The sequence below is a fragment of the Alternaria arbusti genome (assembly GCF_024043155.1).
Source record: "Alternaria arbusti strain BMP 1465 chromosome Unknown scaffold_1, whole genome shotgun sequence".
NCBI classification, from domain to species: Eukaryota; Fungi; Ascomycota; class Dothideomycetes; order Pleosporales; family Pleosporaceae; genus Alternaria; species Alternaria arbusti.
In genome coordinates this window covers 335,976-350,909 of record NW_026249941.1, presented here as the reverse complement: position 1 = coordinate 350,909, position 14,934 = coordinate 335,976, and the positions used below count along the sequence as shown (strand labels likewise).

General features: G+C 53.9%; 8 protein-coding genes across 8 annotated transcripts; 4 read left to right on the top strand and 4 right to left on the bottom strand.

Annotated features, from left to right (window-relative positions):
- Positions 1-140: 140 nt before the first annotated feature.
- Positions 141-1,754, top strand: J4E86_000137 (uncharacterized protein; the record flags this gene model as incomplete). The annotated part of the gene is made up of 1 exon (XM_051440713.1): positions 141-1,754. One exon carries the CDS (start codon positions 141-143, stop codon positions 1,752-1,754), a length of 1,614 nt encoding a protein of 537 aa, XP_051306884.1.
- A 441-nt stretch (positions 1,755-2,195) lies between these two features.
- On the bottom strand, positions 2,196-3,289 carry J4E86_000136 (uncharacterized protein; the record flags this gene model as incomplete). Its single annotated transcript, XM_051440712.1, has 4 exons — positions 2,196-2,620; positions 2,690-3,030; positions 3,087-3,141; positions 3,223-3,289. 4 exons carry the CDS (start codon positions 3,287-3,289, stop codon positions 2,196-2,198), a joined length of 888 nt encoding a protein of 295 aa, XP_051306883.1.
- A 431-nt stretch (positions 3,290-3,720) lies between these two features.
- On the top strand, positions 3,721-4,093 carry J4E86_000135 (uncharacterized protein; the record flags this gene model as incomplete). Its single annotated transcript, XM_051440711.1, has 2 exons — positions 3,721-3,808; positions 3,885-4,093. 2 exons carry the CDS (start codon positions 3,721-3,723, stop codon positions 4,091-4,093), a joined length of 297 nt encoding a protein of 98 aa, XP_051306882.1.
- A 162-nt stretch (positions 4,094-4,255) lies between these two features.
- On the top strand, positions 4,256-5,189 carry J4E86_000134 (uncharacterized protein; the record flags this gene model as incomplete). The annotated part of the gene is made up of 3 exons (XM_051440710.1): positions 4,256-4,282; positions 4,339-4,363; positions 4,414-5,189. 3 exons carry the CDS (start codon positions 4,256-4,258, stop codon positions 5,187-5,189), a joined length of 828 nt encoding a protein of 275 aa, XP_051306881.1.
- Positions 5,190-5,846: 657 nt separating this feature from the next.
- On the bottom strand, positions 5,847-6,831 carry J4E86_000133 (uncharacterized protein; the record flags this gene model as incomplete). The annotated part of the gene is made up of 3 exons (XM_051440709.1): positions 5,847-6,682; positions 6,748-6,757; positions 6,805-6,831. 3 exons carry the CDS (start codon positions 6,829-6,831, stop codon positions 5,847-5,849), a joined length of 873 nt encoding a protein of 290 aa, XP_051306880.1.
- A 378-nt stretch (positions 6,832-7,209) lies between these two features.
- On the top strand, positions 7,210-8,713 carry J4E86_000132 (uncharacterized protein; the record flags this gene model as incomplete). Its single annotated transcript, XM_051440708.1, has 4 exons — positions 7,210-7,255; positions 7,390-7,423; positions 7,578-8,205; positions 8,255-8,713. 4 exons carry the CDS (start codon positions 7,210-7,212, stop codon positions 8,711-8,713), a joined length of 1,167 nt encoding a protein of 388 aa, XP_051306879.1.
- Positions 8,714-9,651: 938 nt separating this feature from the next.
- Positions 9,652-11,442, bottom strand: J4E86_000131 (uncharacterized protein; the record flags this gene model as incomplete). Its single annotated transcript, XM_051440707.1, has 1 exon — positions 9,652-11,442. The coding sequence occupies one exon, from the start codon at positions 11,440-11,442 to the stop codon at positions 9,652-9,654; it is 1,791 nt and encodes a 596-aa protein (XP_051306878.1).
- A 1,257-nt stretch (positions 11,443-12,699) lies between these two features.
- On the bottom strand, positions 12,700-14,651 carry J4E86_000130 (uncharacterized protein; the record flags this gene model as incomplete). Its single annotated transcript, XM_051440706.1, has 3 exons — positions 12,700-13,191; positions 13,237-14,579; positions 14,615-14,651. 3 exons carry the CDS (start codon positions 14,649-14,651, stop codon positions 12,700-12,702), a joined length of 1,872 nt encoding a protein of 623 aa, XP_051306877.1.
- Between the last annotated feature and the right edge of the window lie 283 nt (positions 14,652-14,934).

Below are 14,934 nucleotides of genomic sequence, written 5' to 3'. Positions count from 1 at the left end.
TGACTCGTCGCTACACCGCCTTCCAAGGCTCGCCCCGCCGTTGCCCCTCGGTGGCAGAATTATTCGAATTTCACGTGTGACGAAATATACATGCCCATGCCGATCCTTCAGAACCTGTAAACATTCCACATACAACCAAAATGGCCACCACCGACGGAGGAGTAGAGCTACCACAGCAACAGCATGAAGAAGTTGACCAGGCTGAAAAGCCTGTCACAAACGAAACGCCTACCAACGATGACGATAACGAGATTGACGACCTTTTCGAAGACGAAGACGAGATAGTGCCAGAACTAATATCGGGTGACCACCACGACTTCACCAAAGCCTACAACCGCCAGCGAAAGCTAAACGATACGAACATCCCAGACGATCACAAGCCCAAGTCGAATCCACAGAAGCCGTCCGCCAACACAAATGCCTCCATCGACGACCAAGTCGCCTCCCTCGCGAAGCATGCGGGCAAGATTCGCCTCACCGGGCGCATGACGGGTGCATCTGGAGGCAACGCAAGGGACAAGGACAAGGCGGACCGCGCGACAACCGAACAAGTTTTGGATCGGAGGACGCAGATGATCCTGCTGCAACTCATAAACCGCGGCGTAATCTCAGAGATTCACGGTGTCATCTCCACGGGCAAAGAAGCCAACGTATATCATGCGATGACGGAAGGCGCAGAAGAGGACGCCGACCCCATCCACCGTGCCGTCAAGGTGTACAAGACGTCCATCCTTGTCTTCAAGGACCGCGCAAAGTACGTTGAGGGCGAGTTCCGCTTTAGGCAGGGATACAACAAGAGTAACAACCGCGCCATGGTACGGATGTGGGCAGACAAGGAGCGCAGGAATCTGGCCAGGATACACGATGCAGGCATTCCATCACCAATGGCTCATGCGCTGCGGAACCACGTTCTTGTCATGGGCTTTGTGGGCGACCGTAAAGGCAAGGCAGCGCCCCGTCTGAAGGATGTGCGCTTCGAGGGCCTTACCGCAGATGAAGAGGACGCGAAGTGGACAAGCCTATATCTCGAGATGCTGGCGTACATGCGCATCATGTACCAGACATGTCGTCTTGTACACGCAGATTTGAGCGAGTACAACGTTCTGTACCACGAGGGCAAGCAGTGGATCATCGATGTCTCGCAAGCCGTCGAGCACGACCATCCTCGCTCTCTCGAATTCCTGCGCATGGATGTCAAGAACGTGTCCGACTTCTTCCGCTCACGCAACGTCGAGACGCTGAGTGAGCGCAAGGCATATGCCTACATTACGAGCGCGGCAGGAGCCAAGACCGTCAAGGAGCAGACGCAGATGGAAGAGAGTATCCGCAGCCTCCTAAGCAAAGAGCCATTAACCGAAGAGGAACGGAAGAAAGAGGAAGAAGACGACGACGTCTTCCGCAACCAATACATCCCGCAAACCCTCGAACAAGTCTACGACATCGAACGTGACGCCGAGCTCGTCAACGCCGGTGGTGCCTCCGACCTTCCCTACCAAGCCCTCCTTGCCGACAACGTTGTTAACAACGGCTCTGATGCTTCAGATGCCGAGTCCGACGACGGTAGCTCTGGATCTGAGGTTGATCAGAGTATCTTCGACAAGGGCCCCAGCCGTGGAAAGAAGCATGTCGATCATGACGAGAAGGTGGCGCATAAGAAGGCGATTAAGGAGGAGAAGCGCGAGAAGAGGAAGGAGAAGATGCCTAAGCATATGAAGAAGAAGTTGGTGAATGGGGGTGGGCATAAGAAGAAGTGAGCCTGGGTATTATCTGGCCTTGCAGTGTTTTCGCGATCGCGCGGATTGTCTAAGAGCATGAGGACAGCACTGTATTCAGGTGCATGTCTTAGTTCGCATGCGACATAAAGAAGGAGCATAAAGAGAAGAAGCCTAATAGGCTATTGCAGAAGGGTCATCCTAGAGCCTGAACAGCCATCTTATAGCGCTGCTTCGACCCCACTACGCAGAAGTCCAGCTCTCCTGAGTCGTACCTGATCCACAGCCACCTTAGGGTACATGCTACCATGTGCAGGCCAGGGTCTTGGGCACGGCTCAAGAAAGGGAAACTGCTTTGTAGCAGACCTTGTCGAGCACAAATGTTCAGAGTCTACCCCAGTATGCTAGATAGATGCGATTGAAGTTGTTGAGGTAGTATGAATCGAGTATCATTCCATAAATTATCCATATCTTTCGTCTGCCTTATAGCATGTTCTTCCTCCAAGCCCTCGTTCCCAGCTTCTCAATCTCCGGTACTTCAACCGGACCCCTAACATCCTCATCTTCCAATGCTTCCACAACCGCCTCACCCACCAGATCCGCTTTCAGAGGTTTAATGCCACCTGCACCCATGAGCCATGTCAGCCTTCCTCCAACCGCGCTGTTTATCATGGCAGCCACACCGCCCGCTGCCGCGATAGGTAGTGTGAATGTACGGCTGCTATCGTACATGAAGGGTGCGCGAATAAAGATCGATCGCATGGTAGGGAAGGTAGATGCGATGAGGGATTCGGCTTCGCGTTTCGTTGTGATGTAGCGTGCGGGGAGGATGGGTGTGCCTGCTGCGGCGGAGATGTAGAGGTAGGTTGGGACTTTGCGGGTTGAGGCTTCCTGGGCTAGGGACACGGCTGTTCACACACAATAGTTAGTCATTTGCGCCAATTGAGAAAGCAACAGCAATGCCTTTGCCAACATACCAGTATCCCGATTCATAATCTCATACGTAAGCTGACCATCACTCTCCTGCGACCTTAACTTCTCGCCCTCCTTTCTTGTAAGCGGGTTCTGTGTTCCGGCCTTGGTGCTGCTGAAAGCGCGCTGGAGTCCTTTGATCGGGCTCTCCCTTCCGCTGACTACGCCTTTGTAGTCGGCTTCTAGCAGTATGCCCATGCTGTGTATTACGGCATCTGCGCCTTCGAGGTGCTTTGTGTAGGATTCTGGGTCGAGGATGTCGCCTTTTTGCCATGAGACCTTTTCGGACCAGTCGGGTGGTGTTTGCGACGACGAGACGGAGGACCAGTGAGGTGTGCCGGAGCGTCTGGGAGGGTGTTAATAGAGGCTTGGAATGGAGCGGGGAGGTCGGTATAGGCATACGAGATTGAAGTTACGCTCCAGCCTCTGTGTGCTGCTGCTCTACATATCCGGCTACCTGTTTGCTACATTAGCTAGCTGTCGTGCTGGTGTAAAGCTATCGCTCGAGCTAGCTCGGGGGATTTCCTCAATTGCATACCCAAGAAGCCATTGCCACCGCATACCACGAGTTTTTTCTTTGCAGCTTGTGCTGTTGTTGAGGCCATTGTTGTGTTGTGTGGTGGTTGATCAGACAAATGGTCAAAATGTTGTCTGCTAGAGCAATGGCTGATGGAAAGGGACGAGTGCTGATGTCACTCCACTTCGCGTCTGTCGCGTAAGATCGAACAGGGATATGCGGAGATGCTGTTCACCTCCGCGTCTTGCATATACGTCGCGTCGTTGCTCCATGTCAAGACGTATTTCAACGAGACATACATATGGATTAGACAGGATGAACCTGTTATTAGCACTACGGCATTATGATGCACGTCACAGCCGCAGTTCTGACCAGTAGAAAGAAAGTCCATGTCGTCATGACGCTCCATATTAGCGTACGGGAGCCCTCCTCCAGAGCCAAATGCAATATGGTAGTGTGATCGCCGGCTTGTACTTCGCATCTTTCTAGACGAAACCGATATTCATACGTCAAGCTATCATGCAGGCCTTCAGAAACCTTTTCAAGAACGACCTAGTCCTCGTAGGCACGAACCTCACCGTTGTAGCCGGCTTCGCGACATATCTTGGTACGGCACACCCCCTTCAATCCCACTCCTAGTATAAAGCGCGTAATGTTGTTGTTCTAACCGTTATATTCTACAGGATCTCGGGTGACGAAGAAGCTGGACCACATGGAGGAGGAGCAGGAGGCGCGCTTGGACGAGATAGAAGGAACATTGCGCGGTCACATTGGGCTGATCGAGGACTCGCTGGACAGGATCGAGGGAAAGCCGAATGCTGGAAAGCAAGAGAAACTGTACAATCAAAGGACGAGAGACGAGAAGGGAGGTGGAAAGGGCCAGGACAAGTAGGCGGGGCGGGCTGACAAGGATTAGCTGTTAGCCTGCGTGCCTGCATATCGGTGCCAGTCGTAGCTCGACCTTTGACGGAATACACGACTTTATCATTTGCGCAAACCACTTCACAAAACATACAAGACCGTGTCTGCTGATTCCATTCCACACGACTTCAAGATGCCTGCGCCCGCCTCAAATAAGCGCGTCAAGGCAAGTCGGCCGCTCCGATACAGCTGTAGGCGCATACTGATGATGGGCAGAACAAGCGCATCAGTCGCAACCTCAGTAAGACGCAGTACAACCCATGCGCCGAACATTTTGCTCATTCCGCGCAGTTATCGGCTCCGAAGCCTGGCAGCTGCCTCCAGTAGGCCACCCCGACCGCCCTAAGGGCGTACCCGACGACCACACGAAGCGCTGGACCGTATACGTGCGCGTACCCGACGGCGACCCCGACATCCGAGCCTGGCTGAACAAAGTATCGTTCAAGATATTTAACACATACGAGAACCCTTTGCGCATGGTCGAGAAGCCGCCGTTCGAGGTGACAGAAACAGGATGGGGAGGTTTCAACATCGACATAAGGCTGCACTTCCAGCCCATCTCCGGCGAGAAGGCGCAATATCGGCAACATTTCCTGCAACTGGAAAAGTACGGCGACGAGAAGATGCAAGCAGAGCAAGAGCGGACAGGCTGCGTGCGCTCCGAGTTCCTCGAAGTGGTGCAGTTTAACGAACCCACCGAAGCCCTCTTCGACGCCCTCACATCGGAAGACCAGTGGAACTACCTCATACCCGCCGGCAAGGGCGGCTCTAAGAAAGCCTCGCTCGGTGCAAACGGCAGGCTCAGACGCGGTCTGCCCAACGGCGAGCGCAGCGCACAGCTACCGGAGAAGGGAGCCGACGAGGTTCCTTTCAGTCAAGAACAAGAGCAGGCGCTACAGGACTTCTTCAAGCAGAAGATGGAGGATGTGGAGAGACAGTTAGACAAGGAGGCCAAGAAGAAGGAAGAGGTAGAGGCTAAGCTCAAGGCATTGCGCGGTGAGCTGGGGCACGAGGCCGCTCAGCAGGCTGCGCAGCAGGCTAGTGGTGACAGGAGCCGGCGCAGGTGAGGATGCGTGATGCAAGCTCACTGCACCGATGCCTTGAGCCGCGGATGCCACGGATCCTACACATGAGTTGGCATAAAGAAGGCTAACACCATGCAAAAAGGGGTCGGAAACGGCGGCGCTAACGCACAACGATGTATCTTTGCGGAGCGTAGAGTAGGGAAAACGGGCACCGTCTTCTCATCGCTTCAGTCGAGCACCGCGCGGCTCCGAACGTATCCCGAGCCGCCGGACGACGACAAGAATCTATTGGGAGTCGTTCGTTAGATTGCGCCAGGTTATGATCCGGACATACACGTATACAGGAGGCAGATACCGAGGCCTTGTGCTGGCTTACCACCTGCACCGTACTGTACGTTGATGCGAGGGGTACATAATACGCCGTGTTTCGGGTAATACTATACAAATAAGCCGTTTGCCCCGAACATACGTACGTCCGTACATGCAGTGGTGTATCTCGTATTATTCTGATCAATGTAGTGCACTAGGTGAATACTCGTGATTGTTCTTTGTATTGGGTATCGTATTTCTGCTCGTGTTGTCCGTCTCCCCCACCGCCCATGTATGCTCCAACCATCGTAATTCGTAAACGCCCGCAAATGCCAGACATGCCTACCGTAGCCAAAACACCTTCAATGCAAACACGTTGGGATGTGAAAATCACTCGACTTCCAAATCCTTCGGTTCCTTGGGCTCTTGCGACTCGTGGAACTGAATCGCGTCGTCAATATAACTCAGCACCGCACCGAGACTATCCTCGTCCTGTACGTCCAGCTTAAGGAACGAGACCATGCTGAAGCCATCGATAAGCTCCGCGACAGCCTTGTTGAGCTTATGAAACGATGACCCGCTCATAAGACTCTCAGTCGACGCCGGGTCTTTGTATTGCCTCTCCTCCTCTGGTGTATGCTTCTTGCGCGCAGGATCGTCCTCAATGAGATCGGCATCGACATCAACAAAGCGCTTGAGGTCGCGTTTCGCTATCTGGCCTTTGACCAAATCCATCTTGCTCAGTATATTGATATGCGGCATCTCCAACATCATCATAGCGCTCATCGCAGACAGTGTACCAGAGAAAAACTTCGGCCGATCGATAACAAACGTCGCTTCGAGGAGGTACGCGGCGCACATGCGGATGTTGAGGGAGCCGGTCATGAGGTGCTTGACTAGTCCCGGTAGTATGGGTACGTGTGTGTAGAGTTCGATCTGCCCTGGCATGTCGAATACGATGAGGTAGTCTTCGGTGACTTCTTCGAGGGGGTCCGTCAGCCAGTCGAGGTTCTCCATGAGGAACTCGAAGCAGTAGATGAGCCCGCCGTTGGGGCCGAGGCTCATTTCTTCCATTACATCTTCGAGGCTGATGAGGTCTTTGATGTCGAGGTCGGGCTCGAAGGCGAATTCTTCGGCGGCGGGGTCGAGGTTTACGTAGAAGCAGGGGCGTTTGCTGTTTTGGAGGTGTTGTATTAGAGCGGTGCAAAAGGTACTCTTTCCGGCGCCTTTGATATGGGTGAACGAAGTCAGCAAATGTCTCGTGTGCAGTTTATACAGAGATGCATCTCACCCGCAGGGCCCTTGTGTTGTTAGTTTAGGATATTCCTCCAAAGAGCGATCCACATACCATAACCAGGGTGCCGTATTTACTCATCGTCGCGGTTGAGCTCTCAGTTGTTATGGCGCGTCACTTCGGCTTAACAGAATCGAGGCGGGACACTTTTCTGCGGGCGGGCGGTGAGGGATATGAGGGGAGCGCGTGTGGTTGGATCTAGCACGCCGAATGGCGACATAGCGTCCCCACGCTGCCCAGCTGCGGTTCGGCCGCCCTGCCTCCCCCATCCACTTTTTTTCACTTTGTCGGCAGTTAGGTTGCCCAACGTCAAAGCTCGCTGCATGCTTAAATCTGATCCCACTTCTTCTAGCCCCTCATTCCCTCTCCTCACCATCCTCATCTTCCTTCTATAAGAGCGTGGTCGGTCGAAAGCCCTAACTAGCAAACCATTCACTTCCTCCCAAATCAACCGCCAAAATGACTGTCATCAACGGAAAGGGAAACTCCACCTTCCTCTTTACAAGTTCGTACCCCATAACCCATAACCCATAACCCATTTGCGAACTACCTTGAGACCACGCTGACCTCTATATCTCTAGGCGAGAGGTCTGTCCCTAAGTGAACGGTGCACGTAAGACATACTAATTTCTCCTGCAGTGTCGGAGAAGGACATCCTGACAAGATCTGGTACGTACGCTTCTTCCAGTCCTTCAATTGCTCTCAGGGCCGTTGTTCGGTGCGCGACAAGACACGTATTGCTCGGCGCGATAGACGGCATCCCCACCTACTGAAACCGGCCGGGACTTTCCCCACAACTCTTCGGTACATATCTGACTGTATGCCAGCGACCAAGTCTCGGACGCCATCCTCGATGCCTGCCTCAAGGAGGACCCCCTCTCCAAGGTCGCTTGCGAGACCGCCGCTAAGACCGGTATGATCATGGTCTTCGGTGAAATCACCACCAAGGCCCACCTCGACTACCAGAAGATCATCCGCGGTGCCATCAAGGACATTGGCTATGACAGCTCCGACAAGGGCTTCGACTACAAGACATGCAACGTCCTCGTTGCTATCGAGCAGCAGTCGCCCGACATTGCTCAGGGTCTCCACTACGAGGAGGCTCTCGAGAAGCTCGGTGCTGGAGACCAGGGTATCATGTTCGGATATGCCACCGACGAGACCCCCGAGCTCCTCCCTCTTACCGTCCTCCTCTCCCACAAGCTGAACTCGGCTATGACCGCTGCCCGCAAGGACGGCTCTCTGCCATGGCTCCGACCCGACACCAAGACTCAGGTCACCGTTGAGTACGCCCACGATGGCGGTGCCGTCGTCCCTCTCCGCGTTGACACCGTCGTCGTGTCTGCCCAGCACAGCGAGGACATTACCACCGAGAAGCTCCGTGAGGAGATCAAGGAGAAGATCATCAAGAAGGTCATCCCCGAGAAGATGCTCGATGACAAGACCGTCTACCACGTATGTCCACAAACTTCCACACGTCCGTCTGGCATACTAACATAGCCAGATCCAACCCTCCGGTCTCTTCATCATCGGTGGTCCTCAGGGTGACGCCGGTCTCACCGGACGTAAGATCATCGTCGACACCTACGGTGGCTGGGGTGCCCACGGAGGTGGTGCTTTCTCCGGAAAGGACTACTCCAAGGTCGACCGTTCCGCCGCGTACCTTGCGCGCTGGATCGCCAAGTCTCTGGTTCAGGCCAAGCTGGCCCGCCGCGCACTCGTGCAGCTGTCCTACGCCATCGGTGTCGCCGAGCCCCTCTCCCTCTTCGTCGAGACCTACGGCACCTCGGAGCGCTCCTCCGACGAGCTCGTCGAGATTGTCAAGAACAACTTCGATCTCCGCCCCGGTGTCATCGTCAAGGAGCTCAACCTCATCAACCCCATCTACTTCCAGACCGCCAAGAACGGTCACTTCACCAACCAGGACTTCACATGGGAGAAGCCCAAGGAGCTCAAGTTCTAATTCTAACGCCTTGATTAAGACATAAAGGTGGGCTTGAATCAACTTCAGCCCAACCGTTTTCAAAGTTAATAAACGCGACGACAAATGCGTCCGTCGCGCAGTCAGTGAGTGAGAAAGATTTGCATATCTTTGGGAGGCGGGTAAATGAGCCTTTTCAACAAGTGTTTCAACGGCGTCCACAGGGCATTACAACTATACCCACATGATACCAGCCCGTTTGTACTTTCCAAAAGTTTCCTATGCGGATTTCCTTTTCATCTAGATCGGCCTAGGGCAGGCTGTAGATATACAGAGCTTCAACAATTGTTGGACCGCAGTACGTTGTCAACACGTACGTGAGGTCGTTTCGCGCGCTAGTTCGCGAAGTTGGTAGTGGTTGGGGAGGATGGGATATAGGAAGAATCAATCAAGTGCCAGCTAGTCTGCGCTGGGGTCTTTGACTTTGGCGCGGGTAGTATGGTGCTATACCGACGTATTCATGTGTTTGTGTTGCTGTGATGTGACGTTGTGCGCTACATGATGACTTGTCCACCTCAATCAGGGAAAGAGTAAACGCGTTGCCTGCTACAATAGATTCCAGCGATGACATGCTCTGTAATAGTAGAGGTCCTTGAAGCCTACAAATATGAGGCTTCCGATGACCCCTTGCTTGAGTCTACTCCCAAGGACAATGACAATGAGTTAGAATGTATTTATACACTTGAGCTGAAAAAGATCTAAACAGTGGTATTCTGATTTATAGCCAAGGTGAGAGTAGAAACCGTTCCTTCGCCGCTCTATCCAGCAGCGACACTAGCCATGTAAAAAGGGCCATCCAAACCGACTCCAATAATCTATGCTCCTGCGACTGCCATGCTCATAAAGGTATTCTAATGCCAAAAGGGTAACAATCGTAATCGTGCGTCCATGCCTCGTCTCATCTCATCTTCCATCTCACCTCAGCCACCAACAACACTCCCGCTACCCACGCTACCACCAAGATCCCAGTAGTTTCTCGAAGAGCCGCCACTCCTCTTACTCTTCTTCGTACTCTGACTGGCGCAACTAGAGCTACTCCGGAGTTTAGTCTTGCTGCCACCGGTCGGGGGCGCGTAGTATGTAGCAAAGCGCCGTGACTCCCTCGAGTGAGGCGCGGACGACGTGGGGAGTCTGCTATCGGTCGTCGTCCGGTTTACCAAAGGGTGATGTTGGCGGATGATGGCTGCTCGGCGGGCGGAGCTCAGGTTGTCGTTTGTGGTTGTGGAAGGAGCGCTGGCGGTGCGGAGGGGTTGTGGTGGGGGGATGGTTTGCGAAGACGAGGGAATGCTGGGGCGTCGTGAGGAGAAGCGTTTCATGAGAAAGTTGAAGATCATCTTGACGTCAATATCGCGTTCCCAATACTCGCGCTCTCGCGCTAACTCGTCGGCGATGTTTGTGGTGGGGGCAGGAGGGATGTGTGATGAGGTTGTGGCTTCGGTCTCGGTAGGTTCTTCTTCAATACCCCATAATGATGCTTCGCTATAGGTGTGTGAAGTCTGCGCGGGAAAGGTGGGTGCGAACTGGGCCGAGGCGGGAGACGTGGTCGTAGGTTGTGAACTTGCGGTTTTTGAGGATAGGGGTTCGGATGCGACTGTCGTGTTTGATAGTACGGGTGTAAGACCTGCATAGTCTGGCACTGATTGTGTTCGTTGGTATGTAGAGAAAGCTCCTGGGTGCTCGGAAAGCTGGTTCACCAACGTTCCCAACTCCTGAGCTACCCTCTCAAGCAGCTTCGTCTGCCAGGTATCATCTGAATACCTGGACGCGTCGATACCTGCGTCTTGCAGAGCTTTGTCTGCTGAGAAATCGGCAGGCGTTCCAGGCGTAGGCGTGGTGGCCTCATCGGGTAAAGACTCTCCGAAAATGACTGAGAGTGTGTCTTCGTCCAGGCCGATCAGATCCCTGATCACCCGTCGCGTTATCCGCTGCCACAATGATAGGTTCTCCGTGCCTTCCTCAGAAGATTCGCTCTGTACGTCTGATACAGACTGTGCAGTAGGCGGTTTTGTGCCCACCTCCTTTTGCGCATCAACCCGACTCGCTCCCGTACTGACCATGCTCATTCGCCGCCTCCGCCTTGTCTCTTTTTCAATCTCTTCCAGTAATGCTTTACTTTGCTCAAGCCTCCACCTCTCAATGCGCTGTCGCTTCTCGTGTTCCGTGTTCGTATCCTCATGGTCGTCGAGGACTGAGAGGTGCCGCTGCACACTGGATCGCCGCCTGGGTGCTCGTCGCTTTTGTCGCTCGAACTGCCACATGTGTTCCTGCATAGTCGCATTCGGCTTGAACTCGCCCAGTCCGTCATGGGTTGGTAGCACAGTATCACCGCTCTCTTGCAGCCTGCCTACTGGTGCACCATATTCCGATGGCTCATGGAACGCGTGTAGGCCATCATCTAGGCTATCCAGCTCCTCTTCCGTCCCAAGAAATGAGCCAGCACCATCGTCTTGTTCGGACCGCGCAGCAGTCTCGAGCGAGCCAAACTCGCTGAAGCGTGACAGACCAGCTGTCCGTGGAGTTCGGTCGGTAGAAGTGGTGTGTGTGCGAGTAGTAGCAGAAGGCGCGGTCGGCGAGAAGAGGACCCATTCTTCCGATTGATCAAGAGGTCTGTTGGCTTGTAATGAGGTAGTTGCGGGTTCGGTTGCGGGTTCTGGTGCTTGGTAGGATATCTGCCTTCCGGGCTGCGGTCTGTGCTGCTGTATGAAAGCCATGGTGTAGTAATCTGAAGTGTGCCGCGACGTATACGGTAGTGGCGATGGGAGGAGTCAAGTGCTCGGGCAAGGCACGTGGACGTCTGGCAGATAGGATAAATTGTGAGGTTATGGAATAGTATCAACGCGTCGCGTTGGGGGCGGTGTGTTCCTTATCGTCGTGTTGGCCTCATGCCTCGTTGCGACGTTTACCACTACTTCTAGCGGTGGGAGGGGATGAGTGTATGATGCCCAGTATGTCGTGCGCTAGGGACACGCTACTACTGCAGGCGGCGGGTGATCAGGCGCAAGTGCGGTAAAACAAGATGTGACGAGTCTACCAGAGATAAATGAAACACGCGGGAGACAGGCGATATAGGGGAGGCAGCGTCCTTGCAAGGCGACAGAGATGTGTCAGGGAGGCTGACCTGCGTCAAGCATGCGGCGAGGGTTACAAGAATAGAGATGCGCGCTCAGTGACCCTGAGGTGAACTTCCCTGATAAGAGATAACCAGCGAGGCCCGCTTTAGCAGCTAGAGCACCCCCGCGGCGTCCCACAAATGCCAACTACACACGCCGCACCCTCTGATGATGATGTGATGAGCCAACGATTACTGATTCGCGCCATGTTTCCTGCCCTCTGACTCTGCGAAACCGAAGAAGGGCCAGCGACGTTTTCTAGCCGTCGCTCAGTCACGCAATCGTGCATGCCATATTCGCTCATGGATTCGCAACCTCCACCCCTTACGCTAGAAGACTGTCAGATCTGCGTGCGGCACCGGGCAAGGTGCAGTCGCAAGCTATTCTCATCACGAACATGACATGATCCCGAAAAACCTTCGTCAAGGCCCGAGCCAGACTCCCTCAATTATGAAGCACCGCATACATTCTATCCCCCGAAAATGCTGCGAACATGTTGCGTCAAGTCAGTCGTGCCCCGAATGTTGTCCTCTCCGATCATCGCCCCGATTCGGCGATTGTCGCCCGCTTTCGCCCGCTAGACTTACCTAACGCAGCAGTACAAGTGAATGTACTCCAAGCATGACAAGGAACACGTCTCTGCAGATTCTGTCGCGAGACGACTTGCCTATTGAGTCACCCAGTTCCACCGTCAACAAGACAGAAAAATTCTGTAAAAGGAACAAGCACGTATGCGTTACGTAGGTATTGGACGGCGCTATCCAGGTATAGTACAGATGCCACAAACGCCGTGCAGCTATACAATGAGTGTCAACAAAAGGTCGCTATCAATAATGTCATATCCTCGTCATCGCATCTTCAAGACGCCGAATCATACTCTGTGCCGAAGACGCGTTTTGCCTCTTCCTCATTCATCTCTTCGCCCTCGCCAATGTTCACCCACCTCTTTGTGATTCTAGATTTCTCTCCAGGACGTCCCTTGAGCACACACTCGCCGTTGCCTTGACAAATTTCCTGCCGCCCTAGATTCTTGAAGCGGGGGCCAAGTGGTCCATTGACGTAATGGTACTGGCCCAAGAAGCGGTATTGTCGAGGGTCGCTAAGTGGGTAGAACTTATCGCCCCAGTGACCTCCAAAGTAGAACCACGAGGTAGGTGCGCGCGGGTTGAGGTTCGATGCGACAAGGCGGTCGGATCGGTAGTCGTACTTGTATGAATACATGTTCATGACAGGGTCCCAGAGAGGGCCCCGATCTGTGACGTCGTGGAGAATGCCACCAGGCAAGACGTACGGATGTACACCTTCCGTAGCGTACATGGCGTGGGTACCGGTAGCAGAGAAGCCGATGGGCTAGATATGTTAGTGTCGCTTACGGTGTTGAGACATTGAACTTACCCTCTGTCCACTCTTCTCTACAGCGTCCCAGGTGTACGCTTCTCCAAAGCTGTGTTCACTAAAGAACACCGCTTTGGGCTCGCCATGCTGGAACCTGACCACAGTATGTTCCCAGTCGCCAACGTGATTGCCGAAACGAATGTTGAAGACAGCGTTACCAAGGTTGTAACTATAAAAGAAGAACCAGAAAGCGTCCACCACACCATCACCCTTGTCTACAACAACCAGCGGTACGGGCGCATCACTTCGACCACCGACGACTTTCTTGCCAGTGAAGCTGCGTCGAGCATAACGCAGCTCTGATCGCCAGTGTTTATCATCGTCATCAACGAGCTCTTCGCCTTCGGGTAATTCCGAAGGGACTGGTAGACCGGGAGCTGTGGGATCTGGCCGGATGCCACCTCGATCCCTAGTATCGCCAGCACCGACATGCCACCAGCTTGACTTTTCGCCATTCTTGTCCTCCGTGAGATGTCCAGGCACTTTGTGATACTCTTTGTCGTCATCGTCGTCATTTCCATCATTCGGCGCGTTGGGTATGTTGTAATCCGCACCCAGCCAGGACGGGCGGTCCTCGACGTTGTCATCGCTCTGGAGGTACACAAACCGTCCCCACTTGTTAAGGTCACCAAGATCACTAATGTTCGGGTGGTCGCTAGATGCTTGCAGAGGCGTGTAGTTCAGATGCGGTGTAGTGTGAATCAAGTGTTCTGCCATGTCACCTGGCCAGTACTCTTCTCCAGAGAAGAGGTGGATGAGGGGCGCGTGGTCTATCACGTATTGTGGTATCTCGAGTTGCTCCGACGGTTTGTAATCACCTGGAATGTTTCGCGCATCATTCCAGAAGTCGGTCAAATTGACCTTGGCCTCCTTTCCATCTTCCGTTGTCCTCTGGCTCTGCGCTTTCACAGTCTGTGTGGTCCATTGCGCCTTGTTCAGATGCGCCAGGCCACACATGCCGAACCAATTGCAGGCCTTCCGGTCTACCCATGACTGAGACGACGCGACCCAGGCCGCTTCGTCTGCGCGTTCGCTCGAGGGGGTCAGGCTTTCGAAAAGAACGTTTTGGTATAATTGCGAGAACGAGAACAAGCCAAAGAAGGTACCCGCAGCAGCGATGGCGGGTTTCCTGCCCTTCATCTGAGCGTCGTCCTCGGTTAACGAGTCGTCGGTACCAGCGAGAGATGTAGTAGCCTCTTCAGATGGTTTCGTTTGGGAAGAATGCTGCGTAGGAATATCGATGGTAGGTAGGAAGTGGGAGTGAGCAGCGTCCTGCGCAGCGTCTGGAACTTCGGTCGGAGGATCGGGAGAGTATGTTGCTATCGGAGTGTACTCAGGTACATCTATTGAAGGTATGGATGAAGACGGAAGCGATGACGGAAGGACCGCCTGCAGTGGGACCTGCCCTCCGCCATGCTGGAGGTATGGAACGATGGGCACTGACTGGTTAGCTTCTATTCACAGGCTCGAACAGGCAAAGTAGGAGACATTTGGCTCGAGGTAGGAAAGATCTGAAGCCGATACTGCCGGATGGCTGACAAAACGGCAGGCGTGGCCCAAGATCCGATAGTCGACAGAGCTATGTGATGCCGGACATGGCAAGTGCAGGGCGCGACTGGCTTGATCGACAGTAGAGCGGCCATCGCACAGTCCAAAGAGGCTTGAAATGGGCTAATGGTGTAGGGAAAAGCGGGGAGG